The sequence below is a fragment of the Schistocerca serialis genome, chromosome 4 (assembly GCF_023864345.2).
Source record: "Schistocerca serialis cubense isolate TAMUIC-IGC-003099 chromosome 4, iqSchSeri2.2, whole genome shotgun sequence".
Classification (NCBI taxonomy): domain Eukaryota; kingdom Metazoa; phylum Arthropoda; class Insecta; order Orthoptera; family Acrididae; genus Schistocerca; species Schistocerca serialis.
Window position 1 is genome coordinate 777,633,739 of NC_064641.1, and position 16,280 is coordinate 777,650,018.

The following is a 16,280-nucleotide window of genomic DNA, read 5'->3' on the forward strand; positions in this document are numbered from 1 at the left end:
AGCGTTCAGATCAAGCATTAAGTTCATGACTATTTTATCTCAAAAGAAAGAAATTATGCATTTCACACAAAAATCATTCTTTTAATGTAAAGCTTTGGTTTCATTGTCTTGGTGCTTTATTCTTAGATATAATAGTTTTATTTAATTTATGTCCATAAAAAATCCATAAAATTTATTAAATTAATGTAATAACTTTTCTCAAAATAAGCACCTATAAATACTGACTGTAGTCACAGTTCCAGCAGTTTTCAAAGATAAATTATATGTTATATTGATTTATTTCAGAATTATCACTGGAGAGTGGATTGGTGGTAGATACATTAAATAATGGTGCTATAAACTTGTTCTGCAACCTGAAAAGTTCTTTCTACAGCGTGACTGCATGTCGTTTCATAAGACCTGGTGATAAGGTTTGTTGCAAGCTACTTTGCCTCATTTCTATTGCTTTATTTTTCAATAAAAAATAGACGTCAGTACCATAGCAACTTTTACTGCAGTGGTGGTTATGGAACTCTTGCAACAGTAAATCTTACACTAATTTCATTCTCAGCATTCAATTAAGAAATTGGTACCTACAAAGAAGAATGCATACAGTCTCCCCCAGAAAACAATACACACTTCATGCCCATATGACTAACTTAGATGTAAATATTCTCAGAGCTATGAAGCAACTCATATCACTTAATAAAACAAGTTTTCCAATCCAGACTATGCACCAATTAGGTTCCTTTCAGAGAATGCTGATGACATAGCTCCATACTTAATAATCATATCCAAACACTCGCTCAGGGAAAGATCTGTACCCGAAAACTGGAGGCTTTCACAGGTACACCAATATTCAAGAAAAACAATAGGAGTAATCCCCTAAATTACAGGCCCACATCATTAATGTCAATAGGCAGCAACCTTTTGGAGCATATATTGTGTTTGAACATTATGAATTACCTTGAAGAGAGCAGTCTATTGACACATTGTCAATATGGATTTAAAAAATATCATTCTTGTGAAACACAACTAGCTCTTTACTCACATGAAGTGTTGAGTGCTATCAGCAGGGGATTTCAAATTGATTCCATATTTCCAGATTTCCAGATGGATTTTGACAACACACAACACAAGTGGCTTGTAATGAATTTGTATGCCTATGGAACACCATCTCAGTTATGTGACTGGATTCATGATTTTCTGTCAGAGAGGTCACAATTTGTAGTCATCGAATAAAACAGAAGTGATTTCTGGCATTCCCCAAATTATCGTTATAGGTTCTCTGATGTTTCTTATCTGCATAAACAATTTAAGAGACAATCTAAGCAGCTGTCTTAGGTTGTTTGCAAATGAAGATGGTGTTTAACTTCTAGTAAAGGCATCAGAAGATCAAAATAAATTGAAAAACAATATATAAAAAATATCTGTATGCTGCAAAAATTGACAACTGACCCCTAAATAATGAAGTGAGAGATCATCCACATGAGTGTTAAAAGTAATCCATTAAACTTCGGCTACATGATAAACCAATCAAATCTTAAGCCTAGTCATTACAATTACAAACAATTTAAATTGGAAAGAACACACAGAAAATGTAGTGGGGAAGGTGAACCAAAGACTGTGTTTTATTGGCAGAACAATTTGAAGATGCAACAGATCTACTAGAGAGGCTCCTTACACTGCCCTTCTCCATCCTCTTTTGGAGTACTGCTGTGTAGTGTGGGATCCTTACCAGACAGGATTAGGAGTGCATCAAGAAACTTCAAAGAAGGGCAACACGTTTTGTACTATTGAGCAATAGCGGAGAGAGTGTCGTGGACATAGAACAGGACATTAAAACAAGGGAAGTTTTCACTGTGGTGGGATCTTCTCATGGAACTTCAGTCACCAGTTCTCTCCTTCGAATGCAAAAATATTTTGTTGACACCAACAAAATAGGGAGAAATTATCATCATAATAAAATAAGGGAAATCAGAATTCACATGGGAAAATGTAGGTGTTCACTTTTCCATTCACTGTTCAAGAGTGGAATAACAGAGAATTATTGTGAAGCTGTTTGATGAACCCTCTGCCAGGCACTTGAATGTGATGTAGATGCAGATAGAAAACTTATGTTTGGAATACTTCAAAAATCTGCTCTAATTTCTGTATTGTTGAACCAGATATTGTAGTAACTGAGAATATTGTCTGTAATTGGGTTGGGTTCATTAAAGTTCTCATTGTTCATTACATCATTATATCCAAAAAACCAATAAATTTTTGTAACTTGTCTGAAGAACCTTCTGCACCCAACATGTGGGGGGGGGGGGGGGGGGGGGGTGCTGGGGAGAGGGGGATGAGCAGTGTACTGCAGATCCATTCAGAACATTGTTGACACTATTGGAAATATCAGAGTAAATTTCATACACTTGTAGGTCACAATCACCAATGTGTTATTTCCTAACAGTCTTTCTTAACCAGATGTTGTTTAAATTTTGCAGTAAATTTTAAGTCGTCACCTGCCTCCATAGCCGAGGTTACTAATGGGCACTTGTGTGAGGGCACTCAACACAGAAATATACCATTTCAAATACTGATGATGTTACATTTTCACTGCCAGTATTTTGCTGGCAAGGAAATGGGGTCAGAGGACTGGAGGCACAAAATTCCTGGGCAACCATCTTTTTCCTGTGTCCTGGATTAAACTTCAAACCTCTCCACAGTGGCTCATGAAGTGAACACATGTGACGCTTATGATGGTAGTCTGTCTGATGGATGGGGATTCTAAGCTCAAAGGTCTCATTGTTGCTATTTGAGAGGAGTAGGCTATGTGCAAGCACTGGGTTGCACCCTCTTCCTTCCCTTTAAAATCCCGATTGGGCCATGGTTTTTTCAGTCCGTGTTTTAACCTACCCTTCACCTTTCAATGATGTAAGGAATCACCAGAAATGGCACATGGTTCAGGTTCCACATTAAAATGTAGGTCACTTTCCCTGGTTGGATAGCTGGGGTTGGTTAGGGACACACAGGTCGCTGAAGTGGCTCCCAATTGAAAGACCTACAACAGGCCATTACACTGCATGAAATTATTACTATACATAGCAACATAAACCTAACACTGCACTGTAAAGGTATTCACCACAGTCATCCACATGACACAGATACACAAGTCAGCTCATAGAAAACTGAAAGAATTCACTGGCAGACCACCTCCACTAGGACATTGCCTCGAACAATCCACATGACACAGATACAAGAAATACATACATATATACACCCATGACAATTTGTAATAAGTCCGAGGAAGTTAATGGTAGACCACCTCAACTATTACAGTGCCTAGAATGGTGATGCAGGATTCCTGCATCTGATCCGCTCCACTCTTTTGTTAAGTATGGGACTGCTTTGACTCTTTTGTTAATCCTTCAGTAAGCAGTAGTTGTGGTATGCTGCATTGTTCACTGGAGGGTATGGAAATTATACCTTCTGCTCTCATCGCTTCTCCCTATCTCCTACCTACAACTTAAACACACATGGTTGGTTATTTTGTCACGGCTCCTGATAATGATCATGAGATGAGTTCTTCCAGTTGTCACATTTACCATTTAAAGTCAAAACATTTACCAACAGTCAACACAAGCACAGAGAATGCAGAAAGCAAGCTGTAGTCAATGTAAAGACTACTGGTAGGAGATGAGTGATGTTGGAGAAACGAGTCCCACCAGCCTTAGGCAGTGCTGTCTCTGTATTTGTCCTGAGAGTTTCCTACTGAGCATCAGCCTGAAAGTAGAAGTAACATGTGAAAGTAACAAATGCATAAATGATTTGTGAAATTATCTTATTGACATTCTCATTAGCAATATTGGCACTTATTGGTAAGAATTCTGTCATTTATTGCAAAAAGGTGCAATGATTGGCACAGTTTTACATTATCACAAATTTTGAAAGAAAGAATCCCAACAATGCAAAATCAGATTTACTGCCTACTGCAATGGTTACTGCAAAGCTAATATTGTTTTTGTTACACATGTTCTTTACATACAACATAACTCGCCACTTTGCACAGTGGCTTCTGGGAGAGGACACACAAAATGGAATGCCTCACATTCCCTCCCAGTGCCTTCCAGTACCAAGTACATTGTACATACAGGGTGATTCAGCTGCCCCTACAAATGTCATTTTATGCAACATGCAATGTTCTATCTTGCCTCAAAAAATGATGCCTCAAGATTTTCATCTATTGCCCACAAAGTGCCAACTGTTAATCCTACAGAAAAAATGAACAGGATCATTTTGCAGGAAATGTGATGTAGTTAAATGTTGTACTGGGATACGTTTTTGCTGGAGGCAGCAGTTATTGAGTTGTTAGAGAAAAATGTATGAAAGCTACCTACCGATGCTCTCCCATACCCACACACTGGTCAAGATTTCTAGTAAGCTGTTCATGGCATTCATTCCTACCATTGTACAAAGATTTGCAACTGCACGAATTATTTCCCACATTCAACCTATTTTGGTCTTCATTGACTGCCCTTATTGTGCCACTGGCATAGTTGACCACTTACAAACTGTAAAATTGATGATTTGTTGACCACTTAACAAACTGTAAAATTGATGATTTGTACCTAAAAATTTTGTGAATTTTGACAGAATAAAATAAAATAAACAGTTATGTTGTCGTATTCATCAGGTCTTCTGACTATGAAACTACTGTGCTTGTAAGGGTGTGTAATTGGCTTTAGTGTAACATTTACAAAAGTCTTTTTTTTTTTCACAGACACATTTAAAGACTATGCTGGTGGCACAATAACCCAGCCAATAGAGACCAAAATAGCAGTAGGAGGGAGTGCCATGAACAACATACTAGAAATCCTGATTAGAGAGGGATGTGTGTGAGGGTGGAGGTGCATTTGAAGATGGCTTTTGTAAATTTTTCATGAATAACTAGTAAACCATTGCTCCAGAGAAAAAGTATTCCTCTGTGAATCTATTAGAGAAATGTTGAACATCAAAGGCAAAAATGTCATCAAGAAAGCTGACAATTATTGGTGTTTGGTTGAAGTGATAGACAGTCCCTAACAATGTACTTAGAAGATTAACTGAGAATATCTTGTTAAATATTGAGCTCAAAGACATTATAAAACCATGGCCTAGACAGATTAAATAGATAAACATCAAGTAAGGTAGTAAAGATCCATCTTACTTTAATGGTACCATTCAGAGTGTGTGTATATAGAAAACATGGGAACTGTTTATTACATATATTAAGATTCGTATCCAGAATTCCATATGTCACAAAAAGAGACTCTCCTAAACCCATGCTATAAAACAGTCTATGTGGAAACTGCTGAAGAATATGTAATAACAATATGTGCATTGATCAGAAGAGTTGTGTATGGACTCCGCAGAAAATTTCTGCAATCAGATCCTGATGAAAGACCTGTCATAAATTGTTAGAAACATTCCATTCAGTTTCTTGTGTATCAGGCTAGTGTTGAAACTGCAAATAGCAGATAGTACACAGAAATATTAAATTCTGCATTTAAAAATGTGTTTGCACATCAGGACACTACCATGAAATATTTCGACATTCCACAGACTCAAAAATGAGACTCATTTTACTAAGGTTTGAAGCTCCTCTTTTTGTTCTTCCATGTTTGTGATTTAAAAACTACGTTGTTTTGGAAATCAGCCTTATACAAACACAATTAGTTTATTTTTATATTTACCCAAACATGTTTTGACAACAATGTGTCATCTTCTGTTGGTCTAATTTTTTATTCCTGTAAAGTACAATATCACATTTGTAATAATTTAACTGCTGTAGGCCTACGAAATACAATATTTGCAATTTGCCTTGTTTTGTTTAGACACTCACTTAAAATTACATCATTAACTGAACTGTATTATTATACATTGAATTTCATGTTCATTTTAGTCATTTTTTTGACAGCATGTCATCTGCAAACTAGCCATGAAGAAAATTATTGCATATTTGTGGAGAGGGGGTAGAGATTATGTACGTTTCTGTACTTACATTTTCCGTCCAGTTTCATGTCACTGGTTGGTGTCTCAATAAGCTGCTATTTAGTGCATTATTTTCACTCAGTTTTTCACAAATTTCCACTCACTACTTCACCTCATGTGCGCTTACACAAAATGTGGCAAAATATGATCTGAGCAGACAGTTGTTGACTACACACTCAGTGAGAGGTCTCATGTTTTTGTCATTGCTCACTTGCTCACTTGTTCATTGTTCGTTTTGTGATGAGAGATACTGGTGTATACACCCCTGTTACAGAACAAAGATGAAGACTATTTAAAATGAACAAGCCACCAGACCCTCACATAATTCCATTTTGATTTGGCACTGAATAATTTTGCAAGTATCCCCTTTTCCAGCTTATATTTAGAATCTCGTGCTCAGCAACTATTCTGCATAGTAGGGAAAGAGTGCAGGTGATTAATGTTTACCAAAAGGGTAAAACAATGGGTGCACAGAATTTCATCCAATATTTCTGACATCTTCCTAGTGCAAGGTTCTAGAAGTTATCCTAAACTCAAACTTTATAATATTCCTGGAGGAAAATAATTTTCTCAAAGAAGGAGCACAAATTCAGGAAAAGCCACTCATGTGGAACACAATTTGCTTCATTCAAATACTGACAAACCTGGCAATACTTCATGATTGCTAAATATGTGTGAGAATTGGATATATGTCTGTATCTTAGGTATCCCTGTGTGATGGGTCAAAATATGTTGTCCCCGGGACCATGACAAAAATAAGTAACTTATACACACAATAACTATATTCTAACTGTAAGTTAAAACATGGTTGTAGCTGTGACATATTTATGCAAATTGTTATTAAAAAGTTATAAATGGAAGGAAAGTAGAAAGGTAGTGTGAGCTATGGTATTTCAGTGTTTTCAGCTGAACAGCAACTTGAGTGGCAAAGAGTTTATGCTGAGATTCAGCTGGCTAGTGAGAAATTCACCAACAGCCAAAAAACACAATATTCAGTTGTTAAGGAGTGGTGGTAGTGCTCTTTGTTTGTTAAAGTTTAATGTTTCCTGAAAACTTAATATATGGTTTTAATGGCAGTTTGATTTTGGTCAAGCCATCGGAGAGTTGTCTGCTCATGAGTATCAATTTGACCTTGCCACAGCCGAGTTAACGTTATGAGATTTGTTAAGTCAGCATGGAAGCTTGACCACCTGTGAATGCAGTAATTTGAAGGGGGTTGTTTATTAAAAGAGATTTGAAGATATGTATCAACTGTTATTTAGTGTTGCACTGGATTTGAATTCTTCTTAATGGGCCAAAATAGATTGGTTTATGCCTAAGGGATGTTAACCAGATTATTGTATGCTAACACATTTACAGTGTTGTGGTTTGTGTTTGAGGATTTCTGGAATTGGTTTACATTCAGATTTTGTTCTGAACTGTAGGAGCAGTCATGTACAGAGCTAGTACTGTACAGAGCTGATTACTGGTATGACTCAGGTGCTTAATATTGTGTTAGCAGAAACTATGCTAATTTTACCAGAACTGCAGATTTGTTAGCAAGTCTATATATCATTATTTGCCATAAGGAACTACTGATTTGAGTGGTGTTTAGAGCTGCTATTCACTTCTAGGGAACTTGTATCAAGTACCCAACTAACACTGTAATACATAATGGGTAATAGAGATAGTTAGCTCCTCTCCTACATCTGAGGTGGAGTAGATTTGCTTGTTGATTAAATGTCAGGAACAAAGTGGTGGTGCCCTTTTTTATTTAATTAATTTTTTAGCCAATGTGTAACTGACCTTATTGAAGAATAAAAACCTGTCTTTCATCAAAGAAATAATAAAAAAATATTACTGTAACTTGTTATTATACAGTTGTTGAAATATGTACACTTCATTACAATCTTTGAGAAAAGTAAATCCAAATCAAAGTTGGAAGAAAAGAACAGATAGAGATTAATTTTGTTGTAACAATTTATTACTGAAAGTGCAAAAAAGAAAATAAAGGCAAAGAAAGATGTTAGTAACTCCCATGATGCAGAAAAGAGTGCAGTTGCTGTCATATGCAGAAACAGAGTGATTTATCTGGTGTCCAAAAGAACATGGGCTTTGGCTTTCGGGCCAAGTGTGAAAACATTTCTGAAACTGCTAAGTTTGTAAACTGTTCACATGCTGCCATGGTTAATGTGTACCATGTGTGACCCAATAGCCCTATTCAAACCCTGTGCTGAGGTGACTGTGGTGCACCATGGGCCATAGATGATAAGGGTGAAAGATGGCTGCAGAGATATATGAGTGAATAATGTGACTACTGAACAGCTGACCAGGCAGATGAACTGAAGGGCTGCCAATTGTGTCTCCCCAATGACTATTCTGTAAACATTGCTGCGTATTTGCCTCTGCAACAGGTGCCTGGCTCATGCACCCATGCTGACTGCTGTTCATTAATAAAAAAAAGGCTGGAATTTGCATGCCAGTACTTCAACTGGACATCCACTGAGTTTTGCCATGCCATTCCCTGGGTGGTCTTGTCATTCTGGAAAGCACAATGGATCAACACAATTATGTATCTATCCTTGGAGACCATGTCCACCCAAACATCCTGTTTGTTTTTTCCTCACCACAGTGACATCTACCAGCAGGACAACGCAACATGTCACACAGTTCTCAGTGTATGTGAATAGTTTGTAGAGCACCAGAAAGAGTTTAACATACTCCTGTGGCCACCAGACTCCCCACATTTAGATCTAATTGAGAATCTGGCTTTGCACCATGGATCCTCAGCTGAGAAATCTAGCACTGCTGGCCATGCCACTGGAGTCAGTATGGCTCCACATCCCTGTAAGCAACTTCCAGAATCTCATTGACTCTTTTCCTGCACCTCTCTGCTGTGAAAGGTGGTTATTCAAGGTTTTAACAGGTGATCATGTTAATGTAACTGAGCCACGCAGTGTAGCGGATTTCTCCAACATTGTTTACCAATGTTCATTTGAAAATAGTATTTTATTAATTTTAATTGGCTGACAGATCTTTTTCAGCTGGCAGAAGCGACAGGTAGCATGAGTGTTAGTATAAGTGCAATTCATTTATTGAGATAACTGGTCACTAAGTAATATTCTTCATTGCAGTTAAGAAGTGCAATGTAATCTGCTTTTCTTAAATAAAGCAATAATTATTTTATTTGGTGTTTAAAGCTTTCAGTCTCTAAGCATAACTCATTGGCACTTAAATCACTTTGTATTTTAATGAGAGATCAGCTGCAGAATTTGTTAGTTCTCCAAAAGAGGTTTCACATAACAAAGTCCTGTCAGGAAACCTCAATTAGAAGCTACAACAGCTAAACCTCAAAATCTCCATCGCTTTTCTAAATAAGTGTGTCTGCTGCACTCTGAAGCTTAATTTAAACTTTTGAAGTGAAGTCATTATGACCACTTCATCCTTGGCCCTTCCTTTAAACATTGTTCTAATCTTTGATTTACATTTTTCTGAGAATTCTGTGTCTACTAATAGCTCACCTGCTTGATTTTTTACCGAATCAATACACAGCTCTACTTGATTCTTTTCTGAAATCATTCAAAAAATACATGAGACCCTGCAAGTGTTTCGATGCAAGCTCAGTGAAAATGATTTTTTTCTGGTAAATGCAATTAATGTGTCAGTATGTCCAGGAAGGTGATCTCATATGACAAATAAACAAATAAATTAAAATTAAATATTTTTAAAATGATTTTAGCTGAAGGTACAGAACCTGGTATAAATGTGCACTTTCCATCAGTTACTTCTGCAGTTGTATTTTTCATTATTTGCAGTAGCTCAGTGTATAAAGCTTCAAATGACCATCTCATACCAGAATCATCCTTCAAAATCAAATTTCAATTTCATAAGGCTTGTCAACATTCAGTCAATCTGGAAAAATAATCTGTTATACATACATGTATACATAATGCCTCTCCTAAGAAACGTCGTGTGCCTTTTCTCTGGTGTTTCAGGACATATTTGTAATTTAGTTTTTGCAATATGCTACTGGAGTCAACCCAAACAAATATTGCTCATCACCATCCCATGTGATGCCAAGTGCCAATGAAAAGTGTCAGTTTGTTTCCTGTTACAAACTAAATTATTTTGAAAGTGCAATTTTACATCGCCATTTGTCATAGCAGTTCCACATTAGTCTATTGGGATATTCATTTTATCCATGTGTATTACCTGGGCAGTAAAACATGAAGAATATTCAGTAGTTCATAAATGACAGCACCGCTCTGGCCCACGGTGACTGTTACTGCTATGCAGAAGTGCTACCCAATCGCTACTGAAGTACTGATTATTCTTAATGTTTTAGTGTTCCTGTTAACTCATATGAATAAAAGAAATAATCCATTATACTAATTTTGAACCTTTCTATCAAATGGGCACACAAAATCCTGATTTAAATATAATTTTGATTGTAATGGGAGCAAACCAATGCTTTCTTTCAATGCTGGGTTTCATATGATAGACATGATGAGCAATGTTTGTTTGGGCTGACTCCAGTTACACATTGCAAAACCAAAATTACAATATCTGCTGAAGCACCATAGAAAATGTACATGATGGTCCAGAGGAGAGATACACAGTATAAAGTAGCGTGTATGTGTGTATGTCAGGGATATCCTCCAAAACACCTGGATCAATTTTGACCAAATTTGGCATGGAAAAATCAGGCCTCACAAGTATCAGCATTATGTGGTGTATATCCTCCTAGCTCCAATGGAAGTGGAGATATGGGAGAAAATGAGAGAATGGGTGTTTTTCATCCCATGGTCTACAGGCTGCCCTGCATGACAGGCATGTTGTATGGGAACAGTCTCGACCTGCTAAATCAATTTGCTTTGCAAGGAGGCGTATGTGTCGGGGACAAGAAATAGATTTCTGGGTCCTAACATGTAGGTTGCCGTGCATGACAGTCATGTTATGTTGGAGTTACATTGGCCTGCTTTATTGACCTGCTTTGCATGGTGGCCTGTATGAGAGGAGCAAATAAATGATTTTCAATCCCTTATGTGTAACCTGCCCTGCATGAGAGGTGTGTTCTGGCAGTAGTATCGGCCTGCTTTGTTGAACTGTATTGCAGGGGCTATGTGTAACAACGAGCATGGTAGGGGACAGATTGAGATGGATAGAGGAAGAGGTTGACAGAACAAGTGTGAGGAGGAAATGGATATAGTAAGGGGAAGAGGGGGAGGTTTATGACGTAAGTGGAAGGTGTAGGGAAGTGGTGGGCAGGTGGAAAAGGAAGAGGAAGAGGCGGAGGTGGAAAAAGAGATGGGGAGGAGGACGTGGTTAGAGAGGGGAGGGAGGAGGAAGATATGGTGTGTGTGTGTGTGTGTGTGTGTGTGTGTGTGTGTGTGTGTGTGTGTGTGTGTGTGTGTGTGTGTGTGTGTGTGTGTGAAGGAAGTGGACAAAGAGAGAGGGAGGAGGAGATGAAGACAAAGAGAGTGGGAAGGAGGAGATATACAGATAGAGGTGGGGAGGAGATATACAGATAGAGGTGGGTGAGTGAGGTGAACAAACAGGAGGAGGAGCCAGGTGTTACATAAGAAGCACACAAAACAACATCATGATTTTTTCCCCAAATAACAAAAATGAGGAAGTGACACACACACACACACACACACACACACACACACACACACACACACACACACACACACACACACACACGTGCATGCAGGCCCATGCAGTGCAATAGGTGAAGAGAGATTGTAGGCTGTAGTAAATCTAAGTGTAGACTGGATTCCACTATTCCCAAATTCATCAAACTAACTGCATATCTGTTAAGATATTCCATTGATCATATTTCATTTATTAATCAAAGATGTAGTGCAATGCTGATCACCTTTCAGAAACCTTTGAAGACAGAATTTATGTCTTAGTCTGCATCTGCTCTTTGCTAGGTATTATCTATACTAAAATATAAAGATAATACAAGAAAATACAGTGTTTCCAAATATTTCAAAACATTATTGATTGTTTTACGGCTGAAAGTTATATGTGAGTATCGTTTAATTGTGCCTGTCTGCAACTTGATGTGTCTTCTTTACAGTAAGTAGCAATCTGTCTTTCCTATGGTAATTATGTAAATTTTTATTTATTTTGATGTTTGGATAGTGGTTATTCTAGAGGGGAAACTTGCTTATGGCTTGCTTGCCTGACTAAATATCTTTGTGGTCAGCAATTTGCAGAGACTCAGGGCACTATTATGTGAATGCAACAAGCTCCACTTGACAAGGCTCCACATATACTTACCAAACAGATGTTACAGTGAGTGCTTGATGTTCAAGAAAGAGATGCAATTGGCTGGCAGTAGCTCCCACCTCCTGACTTTGTTGGAATGTGTTGCATATACTGACCTGTTGACTAAGATGCCACTGAGACTGAAAAAATATTTGGTTTAAATAAGTTTCTTATGTTGATTCACATGAACAAACTGGGGAGTCTGTGATGTGCATTCCATGGAGGTAACTTGAGAAATTTCCATGATCTTTGGGAGAGAACTGGTTGCAAATTATAATGATGTGAGCTTGGTGCTGTCATATTTCTTCCCACTCTTCTTTCTATGCATTACATCTCCTCATTTTAAATTCAGTGATATTATAGCCTTTGGGAATTAGGGGCAATTAAAAAAAAAGTTCATTATGCACTGGGAGATTTGCGAAAAGATCCATGTATGTATATTGTTCATTGCCTTGATCAGCCGGTTCTCAGAAAAAAGGTCAGTCAAGTTCCACGCTGCTGTAGCTCAACTACCTTCTGCATTTTGTTCATATGTTGAATGTTGTTTTCCATCTGTATGACTGGGATATTGAGAGTTGACAATACCTTCGATCATCTATATAGTAAATAAGACCCTGTCCAGTCCAGATGACCTGACAACCTGAAGAGTTTGCATAATTGCTCCTGCCTCTGTTAGAAACACTGATGTGTTTTGAGGGAAGAAGGTGACCATTCAGCTTAGAGGTCAGGACCTTATCCATATATGGTTGATAAACTATTTTTGACCTGTCACTAACTATATCATCAGCATTAGGCCTCTGTATTTGCATAGTCATAATTATGTTGGTAATGTCATATGTTGCACATTTAGAAAATGGATGGATGTAACACAGAGTGAGTGGTTGGGACAAAGGTATTTCCAAGAGTTGATTTGCTCACTCAGCTGCCAAGGAAGATATACAATTAAGAATTAGTTAATACTCATCAGCTCACTTTTTGTTTTGATAGAGGAATAATAATTGGTCCAAAGAAACTCGTATAAGTTGTCATGGCGTAGAGCTACTTAGTCCTTTCATAATTGGACCCAGCATAATTTCTTTTCCGTTATTCCAGCATAATTTGTAATATAATAAGAGTGAGTTATGAATTAATATCTCAAAATATTATAAAAGTCCAAAATTATTAATTTTTTATATGTAAATGGATAGGTGTGGGTTGTTGAAAGATGCTTTTAGTAGACTGTGGTGTTATGCTCTATAAAAAGAGTGATAAAACAGCACCGGCTAGGAGTATATATTAAGCTTGTGATTCTAAAGTTGAAATAATCTGCAAGATCTGACAACTGTTTGGGGATAAAGCAATGGGTACCATACAGGTAAAGGAGTGGTACAACCACTTCAAAGATGGCTGCCAATCAGTGAAGAGTGAAACACATTCAGATAGGCTCTAAACATCTGTAAACAAGGCTGTTATTGATCATGTAAGGACTTTGCCAATGCAAGATAGACAAATCATGATCAAATAACATGCAGATGAGGTTCTAATTACTATTGGATCCAGTAATTCCATTTAATGGAACATTTGGACCTCACCAGGGTCTCAGAAAAATTTGTCCCAAAATTGCTTGCAACTGAGCAGAAGCAACTTCATCAGGAGATGGCACAGGACATGGTGGATACTGTGAACAGTAATCCCAATTATCTAAGCATCATGAACACTGATGATGAGTCCTGGGTTTATGGGTATGACCCAGAAATAAAGTTCCAGTCATCACAATGGAAGCACCCATCATCCCCAGGGCACAAAAAAGTGATGACTGTACCCCAGAAGGTGCTACTGTCAATAAGGAATATTACCAAAGGTCTTCCATCCCATTCATTAAGCAGTGACATGCAAATGGTCAGACTTGAAGGCAGTGGGCAGTTGGCACCTCCACCATGATAAATCATCTGCTCATTGTTCTCAATTAATTCAGATATTTTGACCAAACACAATGCCACTGTAATTTTTCAGCCTTCCTATTCCCCTAACCTAGCACTGATCACAATAAATTAGTTATGGGACTATATACAAAAAGAGGTAAAAATCAACCAACTGTTATGCCATTCTAATTATGTATTCACAAAGAGAGTCATAAATAAGGAAACCTAAAATGCTTTCCAGACAGCAGTATCTGCAGTAAAGTGGCAGTTGAATTGCAGGAAATGGCAGTGACTGATGCATTTAAAGAGCTTTTCCAGATCATCAAAGCCAAATTTGACTATATCTATCCACAGAAGACCAAAAAATGTCCTGTGAGCATGTCAAAACATGGCCACAGTGTGAAAGAAAAAAACATGGTATACTGATTAATTGAAAAAATTTAAATGCATCATACTGCTATTACACGAACACTACAAAACAGCAATACATCCCAGTACAAGGAAAGTGTCCTAAAGCAGATATTCACAAGCAAAAAGGCATTATAGAAAGGATGTAGAAGAAACCAGAAAGAAAAACAACGGTAACCTCATTGAAAGAGCTCGCGTCTCATGCAAGGCAGCCTGGGACCTGATCAATGAACACAGGAAGAAAACTGCCTCCCTCTTAAGCTCTTGTAGTCCAGAAGACTTTAGTAGTTGGTTTATTGACATTGTGGAAAACACTGTAAGTACAATCCCAGACCTCAATATAGAGCTTGCAGCTGCTGTAATAAATGACGAAAGATGTACCATGATGAATTGAAGGGAATTACAAAAAAATGATATAATAAAGATTATAAAACCTTATAAACCTTCTGACGGTCAGGATATATATATATATATACAGCCGGTGCTGTTTTATCACTTTTTTTTTATAGAGCATAACACCACAGTCTACTAAAAGCATCTTTCAACAACCCACACCTATCCATTTACATATAAAAAACTCCCTGTGAAATTGCTGACACATTAACCATGGTAAATTAATGAATGTTTTACTGATGGTGTACTTCCAGACTTTCTGAAACTTGCACAGACAATACCCATTTTCAGAAAGAGTGACAGCAATGGTAACAAGCTTCAGACCAATCTCAAACATTCCAGTCCTTATTAAAGTCATTGAAACTGTAATGAAATACCAAGTATCAAATTACTTTGAAATTAACACAGATGCACAGCATGATTTCTGGAAAGGCAACTCTACGACTACTGCAGCACTAGATCTGGTTACTAGGATAAGTCATTGTTTTGAGAACAAAGAATCTGTAGCACTGGCACTTTGCAATCTTAGTAAGCCATTTGACTGTATTCCTCATAAAGCACTTCTTAACAAACTCAGTAAGTATGGAGTTGGAGGCACTGTTCTGGCAACCCTCAGATCTTATTTGGAAAATAGAAGGCAGATTGTATTAGTCCATGGAGTATTATTATGCGACCAGAAGTTGGAATATGGTGTGCCACAGGGATCAGTAATGCCCCCCCCCCCCCCCCCCCCCCCCCTGTTTCTAGTATTTGTATATGATTTAAGCTCTCATGGACATTACTTGCAGTTCACGGATGACACAACTCCGTGCTAAAAAGGCATTGATGCCAGCAAGGCTCAAGAAGTAGTAGATGCTTTATTTAATGCTACAAAGGAATGGTTTGCTATAAACAAAATGAAAATAAATGAAGAAAAAACTCAAAAATTGGTGTGTAGCCTAGTGACAAAGGATACCTAAAAGTGCAGAACTGAGAAACTTCTGGGGTTCATGGTGGGTAGTAAATTCACTTGGCAAGGACACACTGCACATATATGTGACAAATTGTCACAAGTCATATACCTCATGTTTGTCCATCCACCCTTGCCTTGAGGCTTTCAGCCTAGCTGACATATAAATATTTTAATTTTATTATTTGTAATTGTAACTGCCTGTTTTCACTCACTTGAAATTTACCTTGTTGATTTTTAAGATTTCTTGTTTGAAGGCCTTCATCTGTGAAAGATTTGGAGTTGAAACTCGAAGTTGTAAAAGTTTGGCTATGTGCCACTTTGGTTGTAAATGTGTTATTAAATTACAATAAATTGCAATTTTAAGGTGAAACTGACCC

The 16,280-nt window shown here is 37.5% G+C and overlaps 1 protein-coding gene across 1 annotated transcript in view; it reads left to right on the forward strand.

Annotated features, from left to right (window-relative positions):
* The window catches only part of LOC126474761 (uncharacterized), a 197,167-nt gene that overhangs the window by 169,051 nt on the left and 11,836 nt on the right, over positions 1-16,280 (forward strand). The window contains exon 5 of the mRNA XM_050102237.1: positions 286-410. Within this exon, the coding sequence (XP_049958194.1) occupies positions 286-410 (125 nt within the window). The remainder of the gene's footprint in view (positions 1-285; positions 411-16,280) is intronic.